The sequence below is a fragment of the Dendronephthya gigantea genome, unplaced genomic scaffold, assembly GCF_004324835.1.
Source record: "Dendronephthya gigantea isolate DGI-Jeju-01 unplaced genomic scaffold, DenGig_1.0 000009F, whole genome shotgun sequence".
Classification (NCBI taxonomy): domain Eukaryota; kingdom Metazoa; phylum Cnidaria; class Anthozoa; order Malacalcyonacea; family Nephtheidae; genus Dendronephthya; species Dendronephthya gigantea.
This window is the reverse complement of record NW_021163019.1, coordinates 2,784,500-2,808,013: the sequence shown is the minus strand read 5'-3', so window position 1 is coordinate 2,808,013 and position 23,514 is coordinate 2,784,500. Positions and strand designations below refer to the sequence as shown.

Sequence of the window (23,514 nt, the reverse complement as noted above, 5' to 3'; positions counted from 1 at the left end):
TCATATTGTCTACTTGCGTTTTATTAATTCCCTTCCCTTCTATCGTAACACAGTTATGCCAGTCTTTGGAGAAACACATCAGATTTTATCCACTCCAAACAACATATTGAGGATTACCGACTAAGTTTTCATATATCAGGCTTTAGGGCAAACCATATACCACTGTCCTTAAACATTGAAATCTATTCGCGACATTTCACACTTAAATCTATATCGGAAAATCCTAACACTACAGAGTTAATAATAATCTATTGGGACTACGATAATTGTTACATTCCATAAATTGTTACAAATAGAAATCAAAACGTGTCCACGGTTCGAACCACAGGTTAAAACCGAGGACAAACTTAGAAAACATTATAAAATAGACCTAACGTGTTCCTTCTACGCTAAGCGAGTACTTTGAGTAAATGAAATAAGATGTGACGTCATTGGGAATATGACGTAACAGATTACGTAAAATACCATCATCGTTTTTTAGCATGATCAAGAAAAAGCAAAGAATTCGTTTCATCATCTTTGAAATGACGTCATACGTCGTACAAAATGACGTCACAGTATACATGGTATGACATCATACACATAAATGACATAAATACATTTATCAAGTTAAAATTGCAACATAAATCGTATACTATGACGTCACGCATTGCACACTATGACGACATAAGACCCAGAGAAATGACATCACAAGATCTGAAATCTAATACAGTGCATGTGTATATTATAAGTAGCGAGCACGGGCGTGCCTTCAGAGATTCGTTTTAGTTCCAAAAATTGATTACTCGATGTCTGTATTATTTACTACAGCACCCCCCTCCTGATCCGCCCTGGTTTCTCTCCTGAAGGTCCACGTTTCCACTTCTATTAGGGTTCTTTTGGCCCCCGGCTTGACCCGCATTCGGGTCGGTCTTTGGTAATTTTTTCGCTGAAATGATTGAACACTTCAGATTAAAACGAGACTGCTTCTCAGATAAACGTGCCACGAAAACTGCTTAGAACGGCTTGGACTTTTAAAATGTATTGTATCAAGCCCGTATTCTACTAAAGTTTCGCCTAATTTAGCATCTCTTTCAAAATAATATATTTTGCGTAATGAAAATCTAATCTTGGACGCCGGCAAGAGGATTAATTTGACACAGAATATGTAGAAATTTGAAGGAGGACGGTCACGATGTCAAGTAGTACAGGAGTTTGGAATGCGTTTCCAGGCAAATGTGGGCGATCAAGTATAAATAATCAGGTTTAGTATGGTGGTACAAATGATGAACTGTTTCTTTGCATAAGAAGGCGGCGCTGGAAACATTCTTATATGGTCAGGATATTGAAAAGGTAAGTATTGTCCTCCACAATCTTACAACATGATGAAAGATTGCTGTTTTAAACCCACGCGAGTCAAAAATTTTCACAAAAATCATGCCTCCAAGGTTCTAACGTTCCTTGGGTAGGCACTGTAGCTGGACAATAAGTGAATAACTGACGCGGTACACTATGCCATCTATCTACCCAATAACTGTGGTTATGCTTTAAAAAAGCGCTTTTGAGACTTTAAACATGTGCTCTAATGACATAATTCTAATGACAAAAAATCTCGCGTTTACTCACCGATAGCCAGAAATATTTCGTTAACATTCATAGCTGTTTTTGCAGAGGTTTCCATAAAAAGTAGACCATTGTCGTCCGCATAGCTCTGGGCGTCCTGACAAATGATAAATAAACCTATTGAGACCGGTTTGATGAACGGCACCAGTCTTTCTTCGGCTGGGACAATCCTAACCAATAAATAGACCTTTTTCACAGCGAAGTCAAACGCAGGATGCAAACGTCACACGAAAATTGAGTGGCTCCGCAAAAATTAGTTAGCCAATTAAACTTTGTGTAACCGCAAACCGCTGGCTTTCCGCGTATGACTTTATAAAAAAGGTCTATTTTCACAGCAATCAAACGAGTATACCGTAAGCATAGTTTCTAGGTAAAAGGCATAGCTCTTACCTAGCAAATAAGTTAAATCTGTACAAGATTGTATTTATTGTTGAATGGCCAACATGGGTAATACGATTTCTTAATAGTCTATGAATTATTTACGGTTGTTTGAAGTCTAGTTTACCTCATATTCCACAACTCTCTTGTTTGCAAGATCAGCTTTATTTCCAGCTAAGGCGATGACTATATTTGGGCTCGCCTGGCGTTGCAATTCTTTCACCCACGTTTTAGCACGAGAAAATGTGTCCTAAATGGTTCATATGAGAGATTCAGAGTTGTGTCTGAAACGCCTTTCACAAATTGTGTCTGACTAGCGAGTTTAAGATGCACCAAATCTACGACGTGGACGTGAAACAAAACTGCTCTAATTTCCACAGTTTCCCAACAGGAATGAAAATTATAGACACCTTTTCATAAACGAAGTCAAAGCCGTATGTAAAACAAATTAGTATTGGTTTCCTAACGCTAGTAGCAGTTTTCATGTCATGTCCGCGTCGTAGATTTGGTGCATCTTAAACTCGCTAATTATATGAATAATACGCAGCCGAGGGCATGCAATTATGGATGATGTAAAAAAATCAAGATTTTAGATGCAATTCCACCAATCTACACATTTTGAAATTTTGCAATGATGTTGGGTATTGACTGTTCTCAGCTTGGCCTTCTGCATGTCTTGTAGAATTTACGCGCATCACGTGAAGTGCCCCAAAAATCACAATTGATTTACCCTTTTAATTCAGATAGTGTTTCAAAGTTGTTACTTACCGTGTTGGTTATATCATATACAACAATTGCAGCTTGTGCGCCCCTGTAGTACATGGGAGCAAGGCTGTGATATCGTACAAGGCAGTCAAGGAAAAATCGTTGCTAGTATTTCATTTGCAAACAACCTACACTGAGATAACATGCAGATAACAGCAAGAACATTCTATGATATCAGGGACTGGTGAGATTGTACAAAGCACACACTGCTACTGTTGTTATAAAACTTTACAAAGGACCAATCCTGGTCAGATCAGATGCAATGCCTTGTAAGGTTTTGTGACCTGATTGTCAGAGGTTGTGATCAAGCCATCTGATAAACCACAGCAACAGGCAGTGTGCTGAAAACATGGGATTTAAATATGCACAATTTTTATCAAAGGATATTTTCTTGGCCAGCAGTATCCCATATTTCAAATTTTACTGTTGTGTCATCAAGACACACAGTCTGGGTTAGAAATGCCGCTATAAAAAAGATATAATTTGAAGATAAGTATAGGTTCATAAGTCCAGATAGGTTGGGACAAATTAACTGCAATTGCTATTGATAGGAAAACTTTATATTTTTTTAATCAAAGATCTATGATTTACCTCCAATTGTACTTTCTTGGAATTCATGGAATTGGCCTTTCACAAATCGTAACACTAAACTTGATTTACCAACAGCAGATTCACCTAAACAATATTAAAAACATGTAAACTTAAGGATAAACACAGAATATAACTCAGAATAAATATCATGTCAGGTAGATTCAGATAAAGTTCGGAAAACACCCATGCCATGATAGATAAATTTAGAATGGGGATGGGTATGTTGAAGACTATGTGAGAATGCTGAATAAATAGTGTAGCATTCCCTAATTGGAATGTGCCACACCATTCAATTGCCATTCTCACATCGTCTTTGATGGCTCCATTTTCAGTTAAAATCCACCTAATTACCCCCTTGTACAACCGAATGTCCTATCAGAGGTTATTCCTATCAAACCTAAGAGGTAACTATTTTTATTATTAATTAGCATGATAGAATAACTTAATGCTTATTGGTCAAGAGGTGTACAGTTATTTCAGTAATTATACCACAATACAATTAGGGATAACCGATGTTTTAAAATTTTGCCAAATTGGACACGTCTGGACAGCTGATCCATATTTAACAAAATTTTTAAAAATCAATCGTATTATTAACCCTGATTTGTACTCAGATCACAGGGAACATAAAAACTAGCGAAAAAATGACCAGCTTTATATAATTAGGGAGAAAAAGTAATGAACTGTTCTTACCAAGTAATACAAGTTTAAACTGGCATATTTTCCCCTGGGGAGGTCCATTTGACCGTTGTTGCTGTTGTTGGCCTCGTGCAGCCATCGGAACTTATCACCAAGATGTTAGGGTACTAATTTCAGTTTAAGCAATTGCAAAAATACCAGCCGTTTCCAAAATGGTAACCTATATAAATGAATGCAAGTGGGAATTAAACCATGCTTATGAAAAATCTATCTGAATGGACATGGAGTGGGTATGTTGATGTGGAAAAAAAAGTGGAAAAAATTGAAATTCGGAGAGGAAGTATTTCGAGTTTCTTTCTCAAAATGCCAAATTCTCATGCAGGAAGACCTTGTGAAATCTCATTTAGCGAACCACACAAAGATCTCTACATCAACATGAGAAATATACTGACAGTTTTGCACCATAAAAATTTTTCAGACTGGATTAAGCAACATGTTATAATTCTCAAGTGATTTATAAAGAAGTGTCATGCTATAATGACATGAGGCTAATTTAACAACCTTTTCAAGCTGGCAGAACTGCAGAATAATTAGAACAAAAAAATTGGGCAAATATATAGCCTTTAAATTAGTGCAAGACAATTAAAACTGTTAAACCTTTTAATCCAAGCAAGGAACTGATATTGCCAGGAAATACTGACATAAACCTTTTGAGGAAGTACTCGAAAATTGTAGACACTATAACGCTATATTCCTGTCGATATCAATATGAGCTTTATGAGGTTCGTATTAGAATATTCATCCTTTCATAATATCTCCCGACTTCATACGGGAATTATGTAAACATTCAAGTTATCACAATGAAAGACGGCATTCTTTTGCATTCTTGTAAATGGAATAATGAAATTCATGATATTTGCTAAAATCTGACCACTAGAAGTTTACGTAATAACTTGGCATTCAGAGTAAAATTTAAAACGCAATTGAGTATTCGGTGAATTCCTTACGAAAACACCCGACCATAAGCTAATAAAATTATTAAACGTTACAACAAAAACACGAGTGACAACGTAATATCGTCTAGAGTCTAAATTTTTTGGGCTTTTCTTTTGAGAAATGAAAGCAAACGGGCTAATATTTCGTCGAAACCTAACAAAGCAAGTTCGTTCGCATGTCAACCCAAGTTTATGGTTACATTTTTACAACCCCTTTGCTGAATTAGGCGTATATTTAACGAGAAAAAGAAAATAGCTTAAAATTGTACGCAAAAAACAAGCGTAAACACAAAACAATTCCCTTGAAACAAGAAGCATTATTGTGGCCAAGATTATAACCAGACGAAAGTTGGTTTTGATATTACTCAATAATGGCATAAAATTCAACAGCCTTTTCGTAAAATTATTGCTCACTAACCTTTAACGATGCTCTGCTTTCTACCGAAATATCTTCCACTTGTTGTACACAGATAAAAAAGCAAGTTATAGTTAAGATTTTGTTTGAAATTTTAACAAAAATGTACTTCGAACGCTTGCGTTATTTACGAAATTCCAACTTTCCACCCACTTGCGGGCAAAATTCCCGTGACCTGCGTGGATACCCCTCCAACGTCACGCGAGATTATGGTCACCCCACCGGGCACTGACATGTTGATCTCAGAATATAGCGTGTATCTGGAGCGTGGTGGAATGATTCCGAGAATTTTGAACACACATTATGAACGTTTCGGGTTTGACCTTTATTTTGAATACTTACATATCATTCCTTGCACAACTGGAGTCCACCACCCCCCGTATTATTAATGTCCTCGCCCCCAGGACTTGGCAACCAGTTACAAATTACGTTTTCGAACAACTTGTAACAAAGTCAAAATTAATTCGTGGAAAGACGTATTGATAACTTGTATACAAGCTGGGAGCGAGTAGTGAGGAACATATCTAGGACATACCAAACTGCGTTGAGATTATAAAATATTTAGATGCTCATATTAGAGTTGTATTCCGTAGGGTGGAGACTATTTTGTTCAATATTTCTAAAAAGTCCATCTAAACGAAATATCAAACCAACTTCCACAATAATTAGATAAAATTATAGTTAGACTTGCAATATTTTCAGGCTCAGTTTTACAAAAACACAAATCTAATTCATCAGTCATAATTAAGGGCTATCAAAAAAATCTAAATATTGCAGAAAAAATTGCAAGTAAAACTGATCGTAATGAACATTTTCTTCGCTAGCTAGACAGAAAATGATATTCTGTCATAGTTATATTTTAAATTCTTCTCTAACTGAACTATAATATATAGTGATTATCTATATTCCTGTACGTCATTGGTCAAATCGTCACCAGGTATTAACCAATGAAATATTGCCATTTATTCCAAGTCTTCGTTATCCGAAAATCTGCTTTCGTTATTCAACTCATCACCCACCCCACCCTCCCCGGACAAGTCAACATCGTCGATGCTGACGTCATCGTCCTCGGGTAAATACCGTTTGTCAACAGCTTCTTTGATCTGATTGTTGGCGCCCTTCGGATCCAGGTCCACGGCCCAGGAAAAATGCATTTGTGCTTGATGGTTGTCGCCTAACTTCTTGTACGCCTGAAATGGACGCGTTTAAATATATCACCATAAAAACGTTTGCTAATTTGAACATATTACTGTGAAAATATTTGCCCAAAAGCCAGGAACGTTGCTGGAAGTTTCCTTACACAAAGGCATTACCTTTCCCATCAAAAAATATACCAAAGCTTCTTTTGGTACTATTCTTCTTAATTCTTCTAGCTCGCTTAACGTTTCCTGGGGTAAACACAAATCAAACTAAACATCTACACATCCATGGGTTTAGTTTACCAGTAAACATAGGCTTGGTGAATAGAATAAAGGCTATCACGCCTATACCGGAGGTGGTAAAGCTCTGGTAACTACCTCTTCATAAAAACACTGCCTAGAGAACTTACCTTGTATCTTTCCAAGGAAAAAAGTATCGTAGCTCTATGAAACTTGCACAAAGGGTTCTTTGGGTCCATTTGCATTGCTTTTTCAAGCGTCGACAATGCAGTGAGGGATCTCTTCAAAGCGTGTTGAACCTAGAAGCAAAACTTGTTGTTTGGAAAAATTTTGGATGAATGCTTGCTAAAATTTTGGCTCCAAGATTATGATGTTATAGTTTACTTCTTGTGCATGGGACTTACCACACCAATATGACAAATTAAAACTGAACTAGAATGATTGATTTCCACAGCTTTTCTAAAATGAACTTCAGCCAAATTATATTTCTCCTGTTTGTAGTAGATCATTCCCACACCATACCTAAAACACAACAGTATATTGTCACAGTGTTCACCTCATACCTCCCCTGGGTACAAAGACATTTTTCAAACCAAAACATGATACTGGACCGTTCAAGGTATTCCAGTTAAGATGACTGTATCTTATTTCACAGATTAGGCTAGGCTGTTGGGAAAGAGGGTAGGTAATTCCTCTTATCAACCATTAAGACATCCCAGAAGCCAACATACCAAGCGTTATAATGCCTTGGATCCGTCCGTATTGCGCTCCTAAAACACGACATTGCTCTGTCCAGCTCCTCGGTGAGAACATATTCGTGGCCAAGGAGAGTGTACGCGTAGGTAAACGATGGATCCACCTGAACTGCTCGTTGGAAAAACTTTATCGCCGTGTCGTGCTCTTTTTGAAGACTGTAACAGTTGCCAGTGGCTGCCCAAGCCTAAATAAATATTATGAATTTGAAAAAAAGATTGTAAATCCAAAGCTCAATTCTACAAAAGCAAGTTATCGCAGTGTTGAGGCAAATCTTGGAAAAAAACGTTTCCAACACCTGGTTCATAAAGTCATAAAGAACGAACCTCAGCACAAACTCTTTCAGTCTCGACGAGATCTTGGGCCAAGGCAGAGAGAGCAACTTCTTTTTGCAAATGCCACAGCGTAGTTGAGTAAAGTTCCATCCCTGGAAGGATATGAATCATCAGGGAACATCAGCTTATGCTCGCTCTCACTCATTTTGGTATTAGAAGATAAGTACAATAGTTCTTCATCACCCACTCGTACATTTACAATAGATTGACACTACCGTACAACGCAGTAGACGTTAGTACCAAACTATTATTAGTTCATTGCACGATAGCAAACGCCTTTTTAAATCAAATTATTCTACGATCACCTTTAAGACAGTATGGATCCAGATGGCGAACTTGCAAGAAAACCTTTTCTGCCTAAAATGGTTTTGCAATGCACGATTAGAATGAGGCAGGCTAATCTAACTTCCCTGCACCCACGAAGGGCTGCATCCATGCAACGAACCACTAAAAGACACTAGATTACAGAACATTTCGTGACATACGAGATGATATTGCGCCAGTTCAAAATGGTTCCTCGCAACTTGTGATAACACCCAGCACGTGTTGTAATGGTGAGGTTGAACAGCCTCGAACAACGCGAGTGACTCCTTGCATTCATACGAGGTCAGTGCCACGTAAGCGTTGCCGAGTTCTTGATACAGCGAGAGCAGGCTATCTGGATGGTGACATAATATAATGAGCTCTATATTTAACCTGGAGTAGGAGGAACTTTTAAAATGGAGTGAATGAAGCAAGTTGACAAGTGGTTGACATGAAGTGGACTGGTTTAACTGATGTTTACCTAAGCTTGTTGTGGAGACAGGAATCTTTATAGGATGAACGCTGGTCTGCGTAGGTTTACTTGGTTCTGGGATTATATTCTCGCTACACGAGGGAGATAATGGTTGACTATTGGCGGCAGAACTTCTCGTTTGTCGTCGTGTCTGTATAACGTGAAGTAGCATTACAAAATTACAATTAAAAGAAGAATTAGAAAGGTTTAATTAGAATATTTCTACTTGATTAGGGGGAGTTGGGGGAACGATTTGGAACGAAACTGCCGATGGATGACCTTCAAATGCAGGTGCGCAATTCACTGTAACATAAACAAGTTTCTCAGCAGCTAACAAATTTTGAAGCTACAACTTGCACACTTTTAGATCGAAATTTGCTCATGTTTTTTAACTAGATTAAAAGTTCGGAGCATACATAATCTTCCTTGTTCGATGCACGGTTTTAGTTGAACAGTGACAAAGACCATGCTCATGACGAATGGATCATGACAAGACATGAGACAAAGAAAGAATGAAACTGTTGAATACCTTTACTTTCCTTGGCGCTATTCCACCTCTTTGTAATGAAAATTCCCCCTTGTTGTTTTTCCTGGAACCCTAGAGTTGAAATACAGGAATTTTAGTGGAGATTATACATAAGATAAAAGAAAGAAAAGTAGACACTAAAAATACATTATTATACGGTCATATCTGACGTGAATTTGTGCATTTATGCAAACCTTGTCCGTGGAGTCATTCAAGGACGCATTGGTTGGCGTGGATCCAAATAGTCGGGTACTTCGTCTTACACCGGATGAGGTGGATTGAGATACGGTCGTGTTGGAACTGGATGTCGTTAAGGTGGTAATGCCAGGGTGTTTGCCCATTAGTTCGTTGCGCCGTCCTATCTGGAAGAGATGACCAAGAGATGATCATTAACCAACTATTTAAAGAAACTTACTACAGTTTATCTCCCTTGCATTACATCTCCCATAGCCGTATATATGTATATGTATCATATACCATATACCTTCCCCCTGCAGCAGAGGGGTGCCCCCACAACCCAATTATTTCACCAAATACCAACTCACTTTTCTCGCCTTAGGAGCTTTAGGTAACTGGCATTCATTTATAGTTGGGGAAGGCGTGATGTAAGTTGTCGCTGGGTCAGGGGAGGGTGTGTCCATGGGTAAAACCGCAAAACTAAAAGAGAGAGTATAAAAATTGTCAGTGGACAAGGCATGGATTCCATCTACTTTTAGTGTGTGTAATAGCCAATAGTTGATTCCAAAGCAGGTGATGGATTTATAGGGGTTGCAGAGAGGTGGGATTATGTAGCTACCAAGATCAGATGAGAAGTGTTACAAGCTTCCTGCTCACCTTGGGGAAAATGGGCTGGCACTAGAGCTCACACCAAGCAAATTTCGACCAACTTTTGGACGCGCTCGGTTCTCATTAGACGTGCCCATTGGGGTCGGCGATGAAACATAGTTAGCATTGTTGCCATGGAGATTAGATGGGGCTGTAAATGACTGGTTAGTTTCTGTGTTTGTGGGCGTGTTCCAAGAGGGATCCATGTTCTCGGTTGCCATTGGTTCAATGGTAGTGGAACGCACATGGTTGTCTGTGGATAGAGTGGTATTTTCTGAACTTGTTGTTGTTGAGCCCGTTGTCATGGTATCACGGTGTGTCAAGGTGGTTAGCAGTCGCGGACAGGAAGATGATTTGAAAATTTCTGAAGGGTTTGGCTTTTCACCTAGTAAATAAATTGTTAGTTCGTAAATCAAATAGAGTATAGAATATACATGTAGGGTTCCTTCCCTTGGAACAATCTGAGATACTAAAGATTGAAAGTTTTTAAAAGCTCACCTAATTTACAAAGGGTTTCAAAGGAGCTCCATAGCAATGGGTTGTGTTTTAAGCTGCTTTTGAAACACTCAACAGCTCTTGTTGTCTTCTCAGCTTTCCTAGAGATGTGATAGGAATTTTTTGAAAAGAGAGCTTACGGTGAAACAAGAATGCAAATGACTTAATCACAAAGAATTTATGTACAAATACACACATTCACACTACCTGCAAACTTCCCCAAGCAGAGCCAGAGAGTAACTTGCTGCTGAACCAAATTCTGAGACAACTGTTTCCACTTGTTTGTTGCCAACGACAGGATTGCTACTTGCTGTCAATATTCGTTCAGCTTCAGAGTGCCTGTGTCCAACCGAAGAACATTAAGCATTTGCTTTTGGAGATCATATATAGTTTACTGGGTGAAATGTTTAATGTCCAAGTGAATTACATATTGAGTAGATTGCATGCAATCTCCTAGCTAAACATTTCCAAAAATAGCTAAAATTTTAGGAATTTACATAGAATGAATTGCAGGAATCACAAAGAATGAATGCTCAACATTATTGCATCAGAAAGACTATGCCACAGTTCAATGATCACTGTTGAACCAAAAGAGGAATCAAGCACATGTCCATCCAACTTACTTGTTTAAGTCCATACAACATTTCGCAAATAAAAACTTGCATTCAGCAGTTGGGTAACCACGTTTCTGAAGCAAGTAATATGATCTCTTTGCCTGGCCAGAACGGTAATAAACTGTAGCTAAAAGATACAGTGCTTCATCTGATGCACCTACATTAAAGAAAAGAAGTTACGCAGTTAAGACAACAATTTTACATGGGACTTAAAACAGAAAGACCTAAACAGAAGCATAGTTTATAGATGGTATATATCTAGAACATCAGACATTGTAGGAGACTGTCAGTAGGAGAACCATTTACCTTCTGCATACAATCTTTCAGCCAGAAATGCTGCATCACTGAATGCATAGTGATTAAGAGCATGCCAAATGGCAGCCTTGAAAAAACAGAAAATTTAAAAATAAGAATTTTGCATCTCACAACTCTTTCCTCCATGTTACAGCAGAATCAGGGATACTAGACAATGCAACTGGGATAAACTGATATATTTTTCTATGGCACTAGTATTTCAAGCATTCAATATTTAGGCTTGAATGTCACCATTTCCTATGGAGTTAAGTGGTCAAAGAGGAATTTGATGGCAAGGGAAAGGGTATCTATCCAAAAACAGAAGAATAGCTGGTGTATGGAACATGCATTCATGTTGCAGTTTAGAAATAGTGTACTATTTTGAAATAAACAATAGAAAATATTTTGTACTGAATCATTATTTGTCATTTAATAACTATTCTGCTTCATACAACAGGGTTGTATAGACCAACCTGCAGAGTGTATATCATGCAATTATGTGAAAAAAATTGCCCTGAATTCCAGTAAATACTTCAAATATTTCGAATGGCCATGATCAATACTTTATCTGATCGTATTTACTGTAATATGACTAATATCTCTTCTTTGCTGTGTGGCATTGTTTATAAAAAACATCCATTATATAAACAGCCATGCGACAAGATGAGAACTTTCGTTTTCCAAACAAAAAACATTGGTACAAAATCATTACATTTCAATATTACTTCAACGGAAATATAATTGGGTTTCATAGCGGCAGCGCTTCTCTTATATAGTGTCTTCAAAAGCAAATCTGAGATGCCTTTCATGTTAACATTATTTACGGCCAAAAATGACTAAAAAAATACCAAAATAAATTGAAATATGCCCCTTACCTTTATCGGTTCTTCGCACAACATAATTCCGTCTAATATCCCAAATTATTCATGGTATTTTCGAAGCAACGAAAGGCAACTTCCAAGGTCAATAAGTCTTCTTTCAAAAATTTAAAAAAATGGTCGTTCGTACAAAAATAACGTAGGCTTGTGTACATGCGCGGAATACTTCATCTTAGGTAACGACATATTGGCACTAAAAGAGAGCTGTAAGAACACTGGAGTCCAGAAGCTTATATTAATGAATGCTTGTATTTCAACTATTTTTTTTTAAATATTGATTATAATATTGAATATAATTTCTACTGAAAAAAGTAGATTATAAAGTTTAGGGTTGTTAAATAATATCGAACCCGGATTCCGGGCTGCCCGAAAATCAATACAAACACAAAACAACTTGGGCAGTGTATCAGGTTTAGAAACAGGGTTTTTTTTAACTTCTCTATACGGTTTGACCCAAACATTTAGTGTCTGTAAATGCAGCAAGCCTGACAACACATTTCCATGTACGTGGGTTTATTTTGCGATTGAATGTAATTAATTGAAAGTTTTTATTTTGCATAATTCTATCGTCTGTTCTTAACTTAGAATGCATTACTAACAACAAGTCAATAATTACTTAGTAACAATAAGTCATTAACAATACTTTTTTGGCACAATAACCTCTAGATATCATACTGTCGTATGAGATTACAATAAATTTAAGGCTAAACTTGCTAGCATTCTTGAAGACTGTTACAAACGTTATATAAACGAGGCATTGATAATCTACGTATGTATTTTTTTCCAACATTTAGGAAAGAGGGGAATCTATGTCGGACTCCACATCAGAGATACCTATTGCATAATGGGATGGTTCAGGGGTATGAGATGATGTGAGTGTTGTCGAGGATAACGAGGATATTGTAGAGTCATCAGAGAAATCTGAAGTCCAACTTGGACGATATAACCCGGAATGCTCTGAACCCTGCAATAAAATAAACGAGTTGTAGATAATGTGACAGGAATTGTTTGGCTTTTGCCCCTTGATTTTATTCGCTACGTACCTCCACGGTTAAATTATGAAACGTTTTCAGAATTCTCATTATGATCTTCAAGATGTTTCTCGTGAGGTGAATGGCGCTACCAGCCTGTAAAAGAAACCAGCTAAATTTAGTAGAAGAATTTAGCAATCAGGAGCAATCAGAAGCAATCAGAAGCAATCAGAAGCAATCAGAAGCCAGGGTCGTCGACCTTGAATGGGAACATGAATTTTGTGCCTCAGGCTATACCAACAGTAAAGAAAGAATGCGAACTAGTGCCTCCTGCGAGCAAATGACGTGGCATCTGGAAAATCCTGAGATTTTTCGGTGAAAGACTGATGAGTTCAAAGTGACCATCCTAACCTTGATATACGTCGCAGATTGCCCAACGGCGAACGATTTGCTGGCGAAGTTTAGTTGCTGGCAATATCCTGGGAGGCGATCAACGTAAGGTACAAGCTGTTTCTTGGGCAGAATATCTGGAAACTGCGGGAAAAATAAAAGTTTTGAATGGATTTCAATTTTTCTACGAAATTATGCAAAAAGCATAGTTAACGTACCTGCAGGAGAAACTGTGTGCTGAGTTTGTGAAATTTTCTCCCCAAATCTGCAAAACGCTGTATAAAATAGAGACAATGCCTCGGTCAGTTTTTATTTAAACATTGGTACTGGCAATCCCAACTCTAAATTCAAACCTAAACAACCATATTTAATATTCTTCGATAATTCTCTATTATAGGCAACAATATTACGGCGATTAGAGTTCAGATAGAGTCGAAATGCATGGATACATGTTAATCGCTAATAGAGTTGAGTTCCTGGTTGATTAAACTCAGTAGAAACACTGACTTTTAGCCAACTTTTCCATTATATGATTTGGACACCATAAGTGTACATGATTATCATACAAGTGTACACCATAAGTGTACATGATTATCATACAAGTGTACACCATACGTGTACATGATTATCATACAAGTGTACACCATAAGTGTACATGATTATCATACAAGTGTACACCATAAGTGTACATGATTATCATACAAGTGTACACCATAAGTGTACATGATTATCATACAAATGAACAGGAAATCACCTGTGCTTCAAAGAATAGCTCATTCGATGAATGGATTCTGCCTTCTCCTCGGAGAAATTTATTCATAGTTTCTGCAATTGTAGACATTTCCCTGGCTCGTCTCATTGCCTCCTCGTGCAGCGGTTCAATATCGCAGCCATTGATCTCCGTTGACATCGTCAACGAGCCGATATCTTGAATAATCTTTGCCAACTTTTCCTGCTCCTAAATCAAAGAGAAATATTGTTTCACCGACCCGTAGAACACAGTTATCACAAAACCTCTTGAGTTTATACAAATGAGAAACGATAAGAGTTACCATTGAGCTCTTTTGATAAGAACCATCACTTTCATCCTCACTGTCCGAAGTAGCTGGTGATTCACGTTTCAAGCCTCGTTTCTGGAAAAATAAATTGGTTTTTAAGGTTACTACGATCTGGGAGAAGAGCTTGTTCGTGAGTGGAGAGTATCATGGTATCACTCACCAGCATTCGGTCAATTCGTGAAGGCAAGGTATCTTTTTGCATTGGTTTGTTCTCTACTATAATGAACAGAAAAATAAACTTGAAGTTACAATTTAACACATTCAGTATTTTATATCATCCAGATGGGCGCCCTGAATTGATGGCATCGATAATCGAAGAGAATCGATATTGATCGACAATACGATTATGGTAGCCGATTGATGAGATTCAAATCTTTTTAAAGCCACAAGGAACGAAACATGACAATTTTTAAGCAAAACAAAACCAAGTATATTTTAGGGTGAAAATGCCTTCTCTAATCTCTAATAATCTTTCTTTTTTAAATACAGAACAAATTGTTTCATTTATTTCTTTAGGAATATATTTCATACCAATATAAACTCTTGAAAATATATTCTTTTTTTATAGTTTATAGTTCATATTTTCTTTTACAAACTATATATAGTTGTTTTCATACAAGTTCATAAAAAACTATAAAATTCCGTGATATATACATATAAACTTTCAATGGTTACATCAATTATTAAAAATTTTCGATGATATACATATTTAAAATTTGAAGAAATATACAAAATTAAAAACTTTTTTTTCAGAGATATATACTTTATATGTCAAAGACAACAATATTATAATTCTGTTTAAAAGACAACAATTATAATTTTCTTTATTAAAAGACAGTCTTCACGACAATTTAACTCCTTAATATCTTCATATCTTGCTAAAGTGTCGCGTAGGAACTTGTGGTGGTGCTTTTTTTTGGCCGACCGACCTCTCCTAAAAGAATAAAGATCAGATTCGGTCTATTAGAAATTGTGGGATCTCCAAATGATCACCGTAACGTTTGAGCAATTTGCATGCTAATCCTCGTCACAGTAAGTCATATGCTCTATTTTAATATTCTAAATAAAAGCAGGCGATTTTACGAGTACGTAAGTATAGATCTACCCGACCATTTCCCCAAGAAAACATTGGTATATCAATTGGAAGCATGTGCATAAAATGCAAGTATGTGAAAGTACATAAAATACGAACTGCTCTATCATTAGAGGTTAATAAATGTTACTCACCGTAATATCAGCAATAAACATCCACTTTTCGAGATTAAAAAATCATTCCGTAATTCTTCAAACTAAACTGAATTTTCTATACGCCATCTGCATGCGCTCGTTAGAAAATCTGTGAGCATGTTTAAGTTTTATCAAGAGTGGACGCTTACTGCGAGAGTACGGTGGCAACAAAGACGCACAAAAGACGAATAAAAGTAAGCAATGGTTTTAAACTTTTCCACTACAGTCTACACGACTATTCAAACTACAAGACAGACTATTGCTTTTGGTTGCAATTAGTTAGTGAAACAACACGCTAATTTTCGGCCTGTTTGTAATTCGTTTTCAAAGAGAACACTCAGATTCTGGGAATAGCTAAGTGGAATTTCTGTTAATGACTTGACTTTCGAATTTTAGAAGACAACTGCAGGTCAGTCTTTTTGGTAATCGAACTCAGACTAAAATATCATTGCCATTGGGGGAGAATGAACCAATCAGAAGCGATATGCCTGCTAGATTAACCAATCACAATCGCTGTGGACCAGTCAGTGGTAGCGGTAGTGAAAGTCAATTAGTCAAATGTGAACTCGGGGGAGCCTTGACCCAAAACATAATTCAATGGCTAACAATTAACTAATGTGCGGTAAAAAGAGTAATTACTTACTACGTCTAAGATCACCACCGCTGATAATACTCCGCAGAAGTTTTCCAAGCTCTTCCACCTGGGACTCCCAAATGTCTATAAATACTGTACAATTCTCCTGAGCTATTTTGCTAACTGGATGGTGAGCTAAAGTTCGCGCCGCCTCGATGACCTGAAGAGAGAGAACGTAGGTCACAAAAAACAACTTTAACCAATCAAAGGCCATTTATACACTTTACACAATTGGCTGCTCTCTGCTGAGGTTGCGCAAACCAGTCTATTTTGAGATCAGTGGTATTAAATAAACATTACTCACATGTGGACATAGCGTTTGAATATTTTCCTCGACTTTTTCTGCGGTGATCGCGATCGGCTCACTTGCGGACAAATTTCTCGCAACTTTCGATACTTCAAGTAACTTCTTAACATCCCGCACGAAGATTTCAGCGAGTTCATCGACACGGGCACTGTTACCCGTCGATGCTGCCGCCCGCAATGCGGGCAACGATTTCTTGTGACCCAAATGTGAGAAAGTCTCGAAAACCTGATCGCTCGCGGCTTGCTGAACCTGAAATAAAAATGTGAATCACATTTGCATGTCCAAACTACTGCAAATTATAACTTCTAGACAAAACTGAACCATTTTTTATTCAACCTTGACTCACAACTTTTCATTTGACATGTACAAATATCTTTTATCGAAATTATCCAGCTATTTCAGATTCAAAATTTTAATCAAATTTCACTCCACATCTTTTAACATTTCGTTCGCCCCAAAAGAGGATAGAATATATTTCTCATTTCCTAAGCCAAGCAGGATGAAGTTAACATTTCGTTCGCCCAGAAAGAAGATAGAATATATTTCCCATTTCCCAAGCCAAGCAGTATGCAGTTAACATTTTGTTCGCCCAGTAAGAGGATAGAATCATTATATTTCTCATTTCCTAAGCCAAGCAGGATGCTGTCTGGTTAAAGTCGAACAAAGAACGCGAGCTTACCTCAGTTTTAAGATCTTTAGTCATTTTGCTGATTCTTTGCAAAGTCAAGTCTTGATTTTCATCCTTCCCCTCTGCCTGTCGAAAGATGAAAGGTAAAACATTATTGACTCCTACATAACTGATAACTCCTCTTCACCATCGCTCTGCTTTGACAGTTGATTCACATAAACTTTGGATCAATTATGGTTCTGATGCTTTTGAGAGTAAAAAAATAATTCTATCAAATCTTACCGCGGAAGTTAGATCTTTCAAAACATCTTCAGCATTTTCACAGAGCGCAAAAATGGTTTCTCTCTTTTCAGACTTGGTGTGCGGCGCCTGAGCAATCGTTCTCGCATCTTCCAGTATTCTCATCAAACCTTCCTCCAGCCGTTTTTTCAGCTCAGTATTGTTGAGATCACCCTTGCTCTTCAATCTCTCCACCACGTGCTGTGAAAGAAAACGATGACCTATTGGGTCTCTAGAGTAGAGGGTGTGCGTGAATGGTCCTTTGCTAGTTTTTCTAGTAAAAGATACGGTGTTTCCATTCGACTAATATTGATGCCTCAGAGGTGCTGAGTGCTTCAAATGATAAATTCTTCTATCATTTTAGGATGAAAATTTGTCGGTTAGTCCTTTGGCAAATGGTATGACCTCAGGCTAAATTAGTCGATATAGACCTTTCACATCCCCTCGCGAAACCAAACTTTGGGAAATGAGGATTAGCGCACATGATTCAGTCAAAAAAGGATGTTCACATGAATGTTCACATCTACAGATGGCTCAATGTTCCACTGTTGTGACAAAAACAAGTACAAAAACGCTTTTTGGGACTCAATAAAGAAGCAACATCAGATATAATAATATACATTGTGTATAGCTACTACTATAGACAGTTGAACGCCGGCTTGGCTATAACAAATTATATACTCACGTCAAAGCTCTTAAGATCCAATATGAGTCGCCCCTTCTTCGGCTCACGTTTTTGAGCAGTGCTTTGAGCAACTGATGTGATTGTGTTCATAGCACTTCGCATCTTGAGGAAGACACCTTCTCTGTTCTGTTTTGCCGAACTTGAATCGGGATGACGAAGAAACGTCTGGAATATATTGAAAACAGTCTTATCCATCAAATAGAAGTCCTTGGGGAGATATTGTCTAGACTATGGGCGTTATACGTAACTATGTGAACAAAGTGTGATATAGTTACATATATCCATCTAATTCTATTTTATTTTACACGTGAAATCTTAAGACCTTTGAAGTTGTTAGTAACATCATTGTCGACTTTTCAAGCAGGGTCCTTGCCGCGCACATTTCAGCTTTGGAAATGTCATCCTTTAAATCCTGGAAAACAAAACAAGCCGAGGGAATGAGGTTGTTATGTAGATACTGTTTCGCAAATTAGGCATTCTATTGCATGCATTTCACAACCGAATGAATCTTGCAAAGCCAATCGCTGAAGAGAGAAATAATGGTTAAAAAAATGCAGAGAAGCATTACGATTTCCACGATACGATTGCCGATTGGGCCTCGAAGGACTGTACGATTACTATGTGATAGATTTTTAATTTGTACTTACGTTCTGTCTATCGCCAGAAAGATGGGCGAGCTCTACCATATCTGCACCAAAATGGGAGAAAGCTTGAACGAATTCGGTGAAGTTGTTAACACCCTCCAATGCTTGAAGCCGTTCATCGACCTGAAAATTTGAAGGTGAATGCATGATGTCACGCGTTGGTTTTATACCAGACCTGGGGGAAGTCAAGTATGGAAGTACAGAAAGAAGTAGTCTGAAGTACTGTACTAGAATCCTCACACCGCTTCCAGATCATAATCCTAGAAATAAGACCTTGCTTTTGCGAATGAACGAGAAATAGAAAATAAAAAAATTTCGAGGAATGTTTACAACGTGTATCAAACTATTGAACGCCTCTGACCAAATACTTGTACAAAGCGATTATGTGATAAGACTGAATTAAAGAGGATTGTTTAGCATCAAGCTAGTAAACATTAGTATTTACAATTTCTATTATGATAAGGGAATTATTTAATGACAATAACAACGTCTATCGCGCGCAATTCACATTCATACGATAACACAATCCTCACCATATTGGGTGATTGCGCATATAGCTTTTGGGACAAAGCACTCGGGGTATATACATTAGGAATTGGATATTTCCCAACGGTGGAAAATCACCTCCAAAATAGCAAATTCCACGCTATATTTAAGTAGCTATTTTTGCGCAAATCTATCGATGACTGCGGCCGGTAAGAACTCTTGGTATGAGAAATATTTTTCACAGTTAATTTATGAAAATACTAATAAGCTTAAATATCAACAATGGACCCCACAGTGGGGACAGACGGACCATCTGATCTGCAGTTTACTGCGTCTGCAGTAGAGGTGTTGTTTAAAAAGTGTCACAAAGCAACGTGACGGCTATTATGGTTTGTTTTCAATGTTTTTCTTGCGCCGGTGAAAACGTTTAGAAACATTACGGCACAAAAAAACCCCGCGTGTTTCAAAATTAACATACAATGCGCAAACCGCAGAGAATAAATGTACGAAAACATTCACAACAAAGCTAACTGCGTAAGATGATCAGTTGATTGGATTAAAAAACGTTACGAAATTGTGAAGTATATCAAATTCATGGAATTCCGAACGATTATGCACTAATTAGAATTCTTTGGAAGAGTATTGATTAATGACAAACACTTCGGCATAATGTCGTGACAATGAATCGCTTTTCAATTTTCAATATTGCAAATACTCCTGCAAAGTCAACTAATCTGAACAAACATTAGCCTATTAACAGGAAATAATATTAATCCACGTCAAGCCGGTCTTGTTATTTTACATAACATTGTAAAGTTAACCATTTTTAAGATATTCTTGTATTCGGTAAAACTCTTTCCTTTCAAAAAAGACATGCCTTATAGACCGTACTATCATACAATTCGATTGTTTACCGTTGAAAATGATCTTGAAAACTACTCAAGCGTATAATGATAGCCGAATGAGTTTTCGGGTGAAGATATCGAACGGAAGAAGTGTAAACAACGGCGAAAAAAATGTAAGAAATGTTTAAAATGTCAACAAGTTTATCTGAAAACCCGTCCAATGTCTGCCAGCACAAGGGAGCTTTTTAAAATACAAAGAAAGTTTTTAAGAAGTGATATTTAATAGGACATGCTATGCTTCATTTATTACTATGCAAAGATAAATTATTATAAGTAAATTGAAAGTTTATAACCTACCTTCCTCGCGGCATTTACGAGTCTTTTGACAACGACCATGTCGGTAATAATGAGCACTCGAGTCACAGCAGCCAGCAGGGCTCTAGCAGCGCGAATGATATTTGCTTTTTCAGTGATTGCCGTGTCTCCTTCGCCGTTCACATCTGTCAAACTGCTCATCAAGGAGGCAGACTCTTTCGCTTCCTTGCAAGCCCCGCTCATATCCGCGGCAAACTCGGGATTTTCGCTGGCTATTTCTTCTCCAATTTTGACGAAATGCATTACTGCTTCTCTCAACCTTGCACAAATTCCCTGCAATGCTTTGCGTGCATGTGCTGATCTCTTTCGCCTCGTAGTTTTATGGTTGACAAGCGTTGTAATCTGAAAGAGACAAGCTAGTTTTCAAAAGCTCGATAAACTCAATGTAGTGTCAAAATTAAGTTTACTTTGGGGGTCGGTAGATCGTAGTGAACAGAAGGGTGAAAATTGATCCAGTTTTGTTCAATTAATGCCTAGAGAATACAAAGACGACCCTAATTATGATAATATAAATTTCAATTATTTTCTCCACTTCTGTTGACAACTGTTGGTCACCATTCATCTGTTACACTTTTGTGCCCCTTCGAAGGCTACCATAAATTTACAATGAACTCACAAGAGCAAGACGTTCACAGACATCTCTACACAGCATTTACAAACCTGGGACATTAATGGCATCAATGTCTGTTCAACAGATTTGCTACGTATTTCCAAGTTCCTCGCGTCCATTTTGGTCACCGTTAGGGCTTTTTTTCACAGTATACTAGAGGTTCTTTCTAGACATGGTACCCAATTCCTAACCACCACAGATATTCACCAAACATGTTGAACTTTTGCAAGCGAAAACCGCGTATATTTTAAATCACGCCTTTCCTGCTGTTGACACCGGAATGGGCCGTCAAGAGATAAGCAAATATTGGTATTCAAATTTGATGCAATTTCGAAACAATGAAGCTCAATTTACAATCTCTTTGGCAACACACACACGTGATTCAAAGGCAAGCCAGTCAACCAACATATTTATTAATCATGGCTGCTTGGAAATAAATGAATTGGAAAAGTTTGCTACGTACGTTCAGTTGTCTTCCAAATCGCCAGGAAACACGTTAATTTGATCAGCTAATTTCCGCATTTACCTCTTTGAAACCGACGTTGTTTTTGCCGCCAGATATATTAGTTGTAGGAAATATTAGTATAAAATATAATTATATAAACATGTGTATAAATTCATTCAAGTGAAATGGGAAAAATTCGCCGGGTGAGAACAAAAAGACACATCGAAGCGGTCAAGGGCAATCCGAGTGAAGATGACCAAAAAACTACAAACTTCTTGCCAAATGAGGTACAAAGATGACAGCATATATATGCATTCATGCATTATTCGTATTGGTTTTTAGAGTACCATATCACTTAATTGAGTACCAACATTTTATGGAGCATTTATCCTCCAGACTCTGTTCACTACTCATTCTGTTTAGTTTAATTCAGATCAGTTTGTTTAGCAGGTTAATACATTGGAATGTAAATTGTTATGTCTGGGTTTGATTCTAATGACCATATGCTTAGACAATTTCCCTGATTGCTTTATGCTAGTCACATTTGCCAGCACTGTTCCCGACAAACAATCTTTTTGAAATCGAAGTTCCTCAAAAAACAACAAAAGATGAAGCACATAAGAATTGCCAAGAGAGTGGGGATCTTGCTGATGAAGAGAAGTTAAGTACAAAAAAAGGCAAACGAAAACTTAGACATCAAAAGTTTTTAAAAAGTGAGCTTTGTCTTTTCAAATTTGTAGTTCGGCATTGCAAAACTTGTCCCATCTGCTTGATACCATTAAAAATAAATAACTTTTGATGGAAATTTAGAACTTCATGCAAGCAAAGCATTTGATGAAAACTATAAAGCAACCAAAATAAGACAGAAAACAGTCATAACAGGAGATTTAAATCCACTAACTGAAGCATTATTAGACATTGATAAGATGCCAACTGAAAAAATAACTAAAAAGAAAAGGTATGACAAATGGTTTGCTAACATATGCTTCTTAATGCATGCTTGGACTGACGACTTGGGGATATAGTCGAGGAAATTTGTTCATAAAGTTTTTTTCATTTTTAGAAAAAACACTAAGAAGCAAAACAAGTCAAGCTCAAGTGAACAGAAAAGACTGAATGCACAGTTTGTATATTTCTTGTCTTGAATAATCCTTTATCAATATTGTTAATAATATCATTTGTAATATAAAATAATTGATCACCAAATTTTTTTAGGATTGCCGATATGGAGAGATTTCAAAAAGTTGTTGATCACCCATTGTTCAAATCAAAACCATTATTGACTATTGATGAACATGTTAAAAATGTCATAAAAAATCAAACCTGATGTTTAAGATTTGTTTTTTGTTTATATTTGTGACACCAAATTTGGGTAGGGTAACCTACTGAACTTCTTTATATCTCAACTTAGTAACTTCTTTAAATACTCTTCTAACTCTACAAGTAAAGTTACAATTGTGTAATGTTATTATCATGTGTAAAAACATATTTTCTATTTCCCCAAGTGCAAATTTCACTGGATTCCTTGCAATGTATGACTTGTTGATTTAATACGATGTGGGATGATGTTGGATAGTCCAATTTGTGAATTTAGTAAGGTCTTAGATAGCTGTTTGAAAAGTTTATATAATGTAATTATCCATACTTCATTGTAATGGATAAATTCAGTTT

The 23,514-nt window shown here is 37.1% G+C and overlaps 4 protein-coding genes across 4 annotated transcripts; 1 reads left to right on the top strand and 3 right to left on the bottom strand.

The window, feature by feature from the left end:
• Nucleotides 1-168: 168 nt before the first annotated feature.
• LOC114517567 (ras-related protein Rab-5C-like) lies at nucleotides 169-5,540 on the bottom strand. Its single transcript, XM_028537347.1, has 8 exons — nucleotides 5,389-5,540; nucleotides 4,030-4,195; nucleotides 3,337-3,420; nucleotides 3,133-3,210; nucleotides 2,749-2,822; nucleotides 2,108-2,230; nucleotides 1,606-1,699; nucleotides 169-928 (listed from the first exon to the last, which is right to left on the bottom strand). The coding sequence occupies exons 2-8, from the start codon at nucleotides 4,112-4,114 to the stop codon at nucleotides 798-800; spliced, it is 669 nt and encodes a 222-aa protein (XP_028393148.1). The 5' UTR covers nucleotides 4,115-4,195; nucleotides 5,389-5,540; the 3' UTR covers nucleotides 169-797.
• Nucleotides 5,541-5,705: 165 nt separating this feature from the next.
• Nucleotides 5,706-12,371, bottom strand: LOC114517743 (cell division cycle protein 27 homolog). The gene is made up of 18 exons (XM_028537553.1): nucleotides 12,257-12,371; nucleotides 11,394-11,469; nucleotides 11,097-11,244; nucleotides 10,681-10,812; nucleotides 10,477-10,574; nucleotides 9,988-10,363; nucleotides 9,699-9,810; nucleotides 9,348-9,515; nucleotides 9,157-9,225; nucleotides 8,637-8,778; nucleotides 8,338-8,510; nucleotides 8,158-8,209; nucleotides 7,844-7,944; nucleotides 7,496-7,704; nucleotides 7,169-7,286; nucleotides 6,935-7,063; nucleotides 6,699-6,773; nucleotides 5,706-6,575 (listed from the first exon to the last, which is right to left on the bottom strand). Exons 1-18 carry the CDS (start codon nucleotides 12,278-12,280, stop codon nucleotides 6,348-6,350), a joined length of 2,430 nt encoding a protein of 809 aa, XP_028393354.1. The 5' UTR covers nucleotides 12,281-12,371; the 3' UTR covers nucleotides 5,706-6,347.
• Nucleotides 12,372-12,592: 221 nt separating this feature from the next.
• On the bottom strand, nucleotides 12,593-21,535 carry LOC114517694 (alpha-catulin-like). Its single transcript, XM_028537492.1, has 16 exons — nucleotides 21,449-21,535; nucleotides 20,771-21,130; nucleotides 19,086-19,205; nucleotides 18,761-18,850; nucleotides 18,439-18,603; nucleotides 17,757-17,954; nucleotides 17,526-17,600; nucleotides 16,844-17,095; nucleotides 16,549-16,699; nucleotides 14,839-14,894; nucleotides 14,673-14,753; nucleotides 14,375-14,578; nucleotides 13,839-13,895; nucleotides 13,642-13,764; nucleotides 13,303-13,386; nucleotides 12,593-13,223 (listed from the first exon to the last, which is right to left on the bottom strand). Exons 1-16 carry the CDS (start codon nucleotides 21,515-21,517, stop codon nucleotides 13,050-13,052), a joined length of 2,259 nt encoding a protein of 752 aa, XP_028393293.1. The 5' UTR covers nucleotides 21,518-21,535; the 3' UTR covers nucleotides 12,593-13,049.
• A 128-nt stretch (nucleotides 21,536-21,663) lies between these two features.
• On the top strand, nucleotides 21,664-23,368 carry LOC114517695. Its single transcript, XM_028537493.1, has 6 exons — nucleotides 21,664-21,857; nucleotides 22,025-22,130; nucleotides 22,382-22,556; nucleotides 22,654-22,801; nucleotides 22,907-22,966; nucleotides 23,059-23,368. Exons 1-6 carry the CDS (start codon nucleotides 21,679-21,681, stop codon nucleotides 23,168-23,170), a joined length of 780 nt encoding a protein of 259 aa, XP_028393294.1. The 5' UTR covers nucleotides 21,664-21,678; the 3' UTR covers nucleotides 23,171-23,368.
• The last annotated feature ends 146 nt before the right edge of the window (nucleotides 23,369-23,514 follow it).

Bases quoted from the DNA above. Each gene is read 5' to 3' on its own strand.
- LOC114517567 (XM_028537347.1), bottom strand. From the start codon at position 4,114: ATGGCTGCACGAGGCCAACAACAGCAACAACGGTCAAATGGACCTCCC. The intron at 3,421-4,029 runs GTAAGAACAGTT...AATATTGTTTAG, and splicing joins GTTTAAACTTGTATTACTTG to GTGAATCTGCTGTTGGTAAA. The intron at 2,823-3,132 runs ATATCCTTTGAT...ACTGCCTTGTAC, and splicing joins GGATACTGCTGGCCAAGAAA to GATATCACAGCCTTGCTCCC.
- LOC114517743 (XM_028537553.1), bottom strand. From the start codon at position 12,280: ATGTTGTGCGAAGAACCGATAAAG. The intron at 10,813-11,096 runs GTAAGTTGGATG...GGTTGGACACAG, and splicing joins TGTTGTATGGACTTAAACAA to GCACTCTGAAGCTGAACGAA. The intron at 10,575-10,680 runs GTAGTGTGAATG...TCACATCTCTAG, and splicing joins CTGCTTGGGGAAGTTTGCAG to GAAAGCTGAGAAGACAACAA.
- LOC114517694 (XM_028537492.1), bottom strand. From the start codon at position 21,517: ATGGACGCGAGGAACTTGGAAATACGTAGCAAATCTGTTGAACAGACA. The intron at 17,096-17,525 runs GTAAGCTCGCGT...TTTTTATTTCAG, and splicing joins CTAAAGATCTTAAAACTGAG to GTTCAGCAAGCCGCGAGCGA. The intron at 13,765-13,838 runs GTACGTTAACTA...TTTTTCCCGCAG, and splicing joins GCACACAGTTTCTCCTGCAG to TTTCCAGATATTCTGCCCAA.
- LOC114517695 (XM_028537493.1), top strand. From the start codon at position 21,679: ATGGGCCGTCAAGAGATAAGCAAATATTGGTATTCAAATTTGATGCAA. The intron at 21,858-22,024 runs GTACGTTCAGTT...AATTCATTCAAG, and splicing joins GAATTGGAAAAGTTTGCTAC to TGAAATGGGAAAAATTCGCC. The intron at 22,131-22,381 runs GTACAAAGATGA...GCTTTATGCTAG, and splicing joins CAAACTTCTTGCCAAATGAG to TCACATTTGCCAGCACTGTT.